This window comes from Buceros rhinoceros, unplaced genomic scaffold (genome assembly GCF_000710305.1).
Source record: "Buceros rhinoceros silvestris isolate BGI_N320 unplaced genomic scaffold, ASM71030v1 scaffold21431, whole genome shotgun sequence".
Classification (NCBI taxonomy): Eukaryota; Metazoa; Chordata; class Aves; order Bucerotiformes; family Bucerotidae; genus Buceros; species Buceros rhinoceros.
Window position 1 is genome coordinate 18,937 of NW_010393951.1, and position 6,889 is coordinate 25,825.

The 6,889-nt window shown below is 55.2% G+C and overlaps 1 protein-coding gene across 1 annotated transcript in view; it reads right to left on the reverse strand.

The window, feature by feature from the left end:
* Positions 1 to 6,889, reverse strand: part of GFPT1 (glutamine--fructose-6-phosphate transaminase 1) — a 22,152-nt gene that overhangs the window by 13,183 nt on the left and 2,080 nt on the right. The window contains exons 2-7 of the mRNA XM_010145080.1: positions 4,590 to 4,697; positions 4,352 to 4,459; positions 3,010 to 3,135; positions 2,218 to 2,276; positions 950 to 1,084; positions 1 to 32 (exon numbers count right to left, since the gene is read on the reverse strand). The exon at positions 1 to 32 is cut by the window's left edge and continues 11 nt beyond it. Coding sequence (XP_010143382.1) covers positions 1 to 32; positions 950 to 1,084; positions 2,218 to 2,276; positions 3,010 to 3,135; positions 4,352 to 4,459; positions 4,590 to 4,697 — 568 coding nt within the window. The remainder of the gene's footprint in view (positions 33 to 949; positions 1,085 to 2,217; positions 2,277 to 3,009; positions 3,136 to 4,351; positions 4,460 to 4,589; positions 4,698 to 6,889) is intronic.

Below are 6,889 nucleotides of genomic sequence, written 5' to 3' on the forward strand. Positions count from 1 at the left end.
ACGCTTTTGAAGACGAGGGCGAAAGCACCTTCCTGGAACGAGGGAAACACAGACCGGTTAGCCCGTCACTCAAGGCCCGCCCGGGCCACCATTTCGGGACTCCCAGCACCCGCGTTCCTGCAAACAAGGCAGAGAGGTCCAGCGGAGGGTTCACAGCGTCTCCACGGGCTCCAGGCACCTCCTCCTGGAGGGGTGTCCCTGTCCCAGCCCGGGCAGCTCATCCAGAACCACCTCAGGAGCCCCGGGACCTGCCCACGCTCGACACCACCGGTACCGCCCCAGCGCTCCCGCGTTCGTGGGGAGCACCGAGGGACTCACAAAGGCAGAGCTGGTAAAAGCAGCGCCAAAACCGCGGGGCGTCTGCCCGGGTGCGCTGCAGGCCAGTGTGCAGGAGACAACCGCCAGCAACACGCTCCCACCGCTCCTGCCGGGCCGGCGGTGGAAAACCAGCTGCGGGAGGAGGTGCTCTGGGCTGAGGAGGTGCATCGCCCTGGACCTGCTCCGGGGAGCTCTGGCTGTGCCGGCAGCTCCCACAAGGGGTCTCCCAGCACCTCTCCCAGCACGGGGCTCTCGGGCACCATCGCACTCCACCGTTCCCCACCACGCTCCCCCCAACCCACCAGGGACCGGCTGCCTCCAGAGTTGCTGCTGCCCCCCCAACACAGCCATTTTCCCCCTGAGGACTGACCAATGTCCCCACCACGCTCCCCCCAACCCCCCAGGGACCGGCTGCCTCCAGAGTTGCTGCTGCCCCCCAAACACAGCCATTTTCCACCTGAGTACTGACCAATGCCAAAGAAAAATGAATGTATGTCTGAGACGAGCTGCTGGAGGCAGGAAAGGCAGGAAGACCTCAACACGTGCCACAGGACCCTGGGCAACACTGCAGCCATCGTCATTTTATGCGTGTGTGTCCCCATGCCACCCCGCGCCCTGCTGCCAGCATTACCAGCTGCTGGATGACCCTCTCCACCAGGGTGGTGAAGCTGATGTCGTCGCTGTCCCGGTTGTCGTACATGTACTTGACCAGCTTGGCGATGCTCTCCGTGTCCGTCTCCGACTCGAAGTCATAGCCCTTGCTCTCCTGCAGCGACACCCATGTTGGGTAATGGCCCTTCCCTTCCCACCTTGCTCTTTCTTCCTTCTTTCCTTTTCTCATGGGCTTTTTCTTCCCTTTACTTCCTCCCTTCTTCCTTCCTTTGTTCCTTCATTTCCTTTCCCTTCCTTTCTCCTGCCTTTTTCCTTTCCCAGGCATTTCCTTTTCTTTGCTCCTGCCTTCATCCCCACCTTTCCTTCTCCCTCCCTTCCTTTCTCTTCTCACCTTTTTTCTTTCCTGCTTTCCTTTCCTTGCTTTTATCCTTCAATACTGCATTTCTTCTCCCTTTTTTCTTCCTCTCCTTTTTTCCATCCTTCCTTCCTGCCTTTCCTCTTCCTTTTTCCTGCCTTTCCTTCTTTTCTGTCCCCTCCTGCACATCAATGTCTTTTCCTTCCCTTTTTCCCCGCCTTCCTTCCTTCCTCCCTACTTTCTGTTTCCCATTTTCTTTCCTTTTTCCTCTCCCCTTCCTCCATTTCCTTGCCCTCCTTTTCACCTCCTTTTCCTTTCCTCCCTTTTGCCTCCACCCGGCTGTATCCCCTTCCTTCCCCTCCTGCTCCACTGCTGCAAGTGAGGGAGCACGGGGGGAGTGAGTGCGCGGCTGGGCAGAGCATGGGGCGGGTGAGTGTGAGGGAGTGACCTGAGTGGGAGTGAGGTCTGAGTGTGCATATGAGGGCATGTGGAGTGGGGAGTGTGTGTCAGATGCAGAGAGCAAAAATGTGCAAGTGGGAAAATGTGAGAACCGGAGCGTGAGCGGGGGACTCAGACTGGGCGTAAGGGAGGGAGGGAGCGGGTTTGGGTGTGTGCATGAGCGCTCCTGAGTGTGAGCTGGGGTGTGCGAGTGACTGCGAGTCAGGGAATGAGTGTGAGTGGGGGGTGAGAATGAGTGGAAGTGTGTGAGTGAGGGAGGCAAGTGCAGGAGTGAGTGGGGGACGACTGAGTGCAGGGGGTGGCGTGAGTGGAGGAGAGCACAGGAGTGACACACGTGGTGGTTGGAGGTGAGTGGGAGAGAGCAGGAGGGGGAGTGGAGGTGAGTGTGAGTGGGGAAGACTGTGAGAGCGAGTGGGAGCGTGAAGGAGTGAGTGTCACAGCCCCACAGACACGGGGCGGGGGCTGTCACTCACCAGGAATTTCCGCAGGTCTTTGTAGTTGGTGATGATGCCGTTGTGGATGACGATGAACTCTGGGGACAGAGGAAGGTCCCGCTCAGGCCCCGGCCTGGCAGTGGGTCCCACCGGGACAGCAGAGACGCCCCAGCTTTGTTGTGTGAGAAGCCAAACTGGGCAGAGTGGAGGGAAGAGCTTTTCCTCCTGGTGAGAACCCTCTGCTCTGCCCTGGCTGGTGAGGGCAGAAGGTGACAACGACCCGGGTGGCACCGGGGCTGCTGAGACCCTGCAAAGCTCCTGGAGGCCGGGAGCACCGGGACTGCCAGCAGCAGTTCAACCCCGCGCTCCCCTGGCGAGCTGGGTCGGTGCTGCTCCTCAGGCCACAGCGAGCACTGGCCAGGCTGCACCGAGCAGAGCAAGCCCCTTCTGTACAGTGGCAATCACCAAAAACCCAAAAATAAACGGGAAAAACCACCCTATGAAATTCCATTCCAAGGAACAGTAGGAAAATTCCAACCAGCTGATGCCATTGTGTGTTCATCCCCTCTCCTCCCACCATGCCCATGCACCCACCCAGCCTCTGGGCACTAACCCAGGTCCTTCCTGAGACCCCTCACTGCTGCAATAACACCTCGTGGCCAGAACCCAGCCCAAACCCCGCTGGTTTCACAGCACCAGGGCTCCGCACCATGGCCGGCAACAATCCACCGCCCTGGGTGTAACCCCATCCTGTGACAGGCAGCGGAGACGGCAGCGAGCACCTCCAGAAGCTCCAAGACCTGCTGGGGTTCCTCAAGCGAGGACACTCACCATTGTTCTTATCGGAGCGCTGCGGGTGGCTGTTGATAGGGCTGGGCTCGCCGTGGGTGGCCCAGCGGGTATGGGCGATTCCAAGGTGCACGTCAAACTCGATGTCAAGGTCCATGTCCTGTTGCTCTGCAGCAGAAAGAGAAGTTTTTAGTACCGAGGGGCTGTCCCTACCCCTCTGGGGACAGCAATAACGACAGGGAAGTGGAACCAGCAAATCCCAGTGGGTTTTCAGGGCGCTCGGAACACACAGCAGCAGCCTCCTGCATTCCTCACCCTGCCCAAATAAAAACAACTTTAAAGGAAGAATCCAACCTGAGTTTTCTCTCTCAGGGCGCACCCTGCCATCCTGTCAGCCGTGACTGGAGCAGCTCAGCTGGCGGTTACATACCGCTCTGGTGAGGACACCCAGCGCTCATTAGCATTAACCCTGTCTCCATCAGCATTAACCACCGTTAGCGTTAACGTGGCTTTGGGAAAAAAGTCTTCCTTTTGTTCCACGAGTGCCTCCACAATCTCTTTAATATACATCCTCCCATTTTCTTGGGCAGACAAACATTTCTCCAGATATATTTTAGTATTTTCTATTTCTGTAACGCAGAGGCCACCTCGCCTGGCCTCTCCAGCTCCTGGTTTTCTCTGCACCAAGGCCAGCTCTACCCACCCTTCTCGTGGATACAGAGCACCCTGCGCCGCGAGGTCAGCGCTGGTATGGGCTAAAAAAAGTCCAGTGACAGCACCACAGCAGCTCCTGAATGCAAATGAGGGATCCTGACTCCTCCATCTTCCTGTTCTCACTCGCTGGCCTGTGCTCCACCCCCCGCAGCTTTGTGTTCCCTTGCGCTGTGCACAGATTTAATGAACAAGCGTTTAAATCGGGAGGACCTGAAGGGGCAGAACTGGATGCAGAAGCCCTCCTGAAGTTGGGCCGTTGCTCGGCTGGGCAGCTTCAGTTGGGACAAGCATCACACAGGGAAGCTCAAAATTCAACTGGTGAAGTTCTGAGCGTTTCTCTTCCTTACCCAAGGTTTAGGACTCTGATAATTATCTCCCTTTCCCCTGCTTAAGGGTTTTTTCATTTGGGGTTTCTTGGGTCTGTTGTCTAAAAGGTCTGTTCTACTTTAATACCATGTGACTCATTCGACACGAAGCCAGGACTTCTCTGTAACTCCATGACAACAACCAAGGATCGCTGGGCTCTTCCCAGCCCTCCCGTCAGTGTTTACGCAGAATTCGTTGGAAACGCAGTGTTTCCGGGTAAAAGGGGTGACGTTCAGAACACGGGTGAGACGAGAGCACCCTTCGAGCGAGGGGAGCAGGCCGAGAACAGCAGTGCGATACGTACTGTGAACCTCTTCGTCCAGAGCCTTCACTTTCCCCTTCTGTTTGATAAGCTGGATTTTGCAAGCATTAGCCTCCCAGTCCTTGTCATTTCCGCCATCGACTCCCACACCTAAGCACCAGAACGGAAGATGAAGAAAGGGCGTGAAGCAGGAGACAGCAGAAACCGACAAACGCACCACAAAACCATCGTTCACAAGCTGGAATGAGAGAACAACCCACTGCTGCTAGGCGAGAGGTACCTGCAGAATCATAGCCTCTGTACTCCAGCCGCTGGAGCCCTTTGATAAGGGTCTCCAGGATCTCCCGTCTTGTCCGGGGAACATGGTAGTTCAGGTACGCGAAGATGCCTGCATGGAGGAAAAGAACAGCGTCTTATACGTGAAACCCCAGCTGAGCAAACTCTGTACGTACCATCCCCTTTGACGGGCCCTAAGGAGAAACTCCAACACGCTTCGTACCGAGAACCCTGCAGGAAGGCGCCACCGCCTCTGCAGCCCTCCCCCACCCCACCCGGGGTCCAGTGAGGTGTCACTAACGTTAAAGAGATCAAGACCAAGGACAAAACGCCAGTGTCCTTCTCAGGACACTGAAAGCAACTGAACAGGACAGGCCTGGGCGGGAGGGGAGAAACAACCTCCACAGGAGCTGGACCTGGAGACAGAACGAGCTGTCAGGGGACACAAACGCGTCGTTCCAGATGAAAGACTCAAGGTTCACCAGCAGAGAGCTTCTTCACAAGGAGCTCTCCTTGAACGGCTTCCTCCAAGTTCCTCCCACCAACTTGCTTAGAAAAAAATCACTCCACTGCTGCAAACCAGCCCCCTCCAGCTAATTGAGCTGTTTTTCCCACAGCAAAGGAAGATAAACTGTTGCTTCTATTTTAAGCAGCAATGGGGACGCACAAATTCCCACATCTCTGATGCCAGCCGTGGCTCTATTCACACAGATTTCCTTCGGTGCCATCATGAAGCAGCAGCATGAGAAGACATTTACTGGATGCTAGAAATATCTGTACTCGAAACCCACCATTTCACCCCGTCTGACTTTTTAAAGGAGAAAAATCTCTGCACGCAGTGCAAGGCAGACAGGTTTCACAGAACCCCCTGTCCAGGCGAGGGGCTGGGTCGTTGAGGTTTGTCATTCGAGAAACTTTACCTAAACCTCTCGAGGAGAAGAGAGCTCAGTCACGCACACAAGACATCCCAAATCTTGGACTTTCTCCTGCCTCGCAGTGCCCAAACTTTAAATCATGGGAAAAATTTTACTCTCGTGATGACTTTCAGAATATTCATCTTTAGGTTTACCCACAGATTATTTTACAGAACATTAAAAAAACTGCATTCTGTTTGTGTTTTGGAATTAAACTAAGTAACTGAAAGCGTTTTGATGTCTTAATTTATTTTGTAAGTAGAAATACGGGCTACTCGGAGCTGACGGACGCACTGAACGACCCCTCAGCAAAGTGCTGAGACGTTACAAGGGACTCTGTAGCCTAAGCGGGGACGAGAGGTCGTACGCAGCCACGTAGCACTCTGACACTCTCCCATTCCTCCTCCCCTTTCCATGGACTTCAGCTACAGGTCTCAGGACGAGTTTGTCACAAGCTTCACCTTCCCACTCCACGACACCAGCACTAGCAGTCGCATCTCCTGCAGTTCTGCTGCCAAAGGGCCCACGCTGTCTCACTTATTTTCTTCCACTTTGGTAGAAAAAAAATGAGATGCACATTCTGTTGTTCCCCTTTCTTAAACCACCTCGTCAGATGAGGAGAAAAAGGAGCTTTTGAAGTTGAACTTCTACCTTCATTTCTCCAAATCTTTTCCAATAAACACTTGGAGAACCACAAAGTCTATAAAAACCTGCGGTTCCACTTCCACGGCTCCTGCCACCCCGAAGCCATGAGGCAGGCGCAGGGGGCTGCTGCTGCCACCTCCTGAGCGCGTCTGCTCCACCTGAACGCTGCTTCCAGTAACTACAGGGCCAGGGCGAGGTCCTCCTCCACAAACCCCACGCTCCGGCCAAGAGTTAACAACCGCTGCTGTATTTCAAAACCCTCCTCTGAAGGATACCTCCCCCACACTCTCCATCTCCAAACCCTCCTCCCCACCCTTCTGGCAAAAATAAGTTTTCCAATTTGAGAAACTTCGTTCACTCTGTTTCTAAAAGCTGCGTTCTTCAGGCAAACAGCTACCCCCTGTTTACGAGCGAACTGACTCCAAAGAGCTGGCAGCCGGGCTGAAGGACAGGACACCGCTCCAGCCATATCCTGGATGCCTGAAATCCCCTGAATGCCTCCAGGGCTCACACCAGCAGGACAAAGGAGACAGCCCGACCAGCAGGAAACGGCTCTCTGCCTGCTGACCAGAAACCTCCCAGCAGACAGCCAGTGCCTTGCACACAGGAACAGCAAGCGTGCACCGTGAAGCAGAGGACACGGCTCACCAGGAGTCTCTCGAGAGGCAGGGGGGTTCCAGCAGTTCCTGACACTGCCCCCTACACCAAAGGCACCCCCCAGGGCATCCAAAGCAAAGCTCCTGCT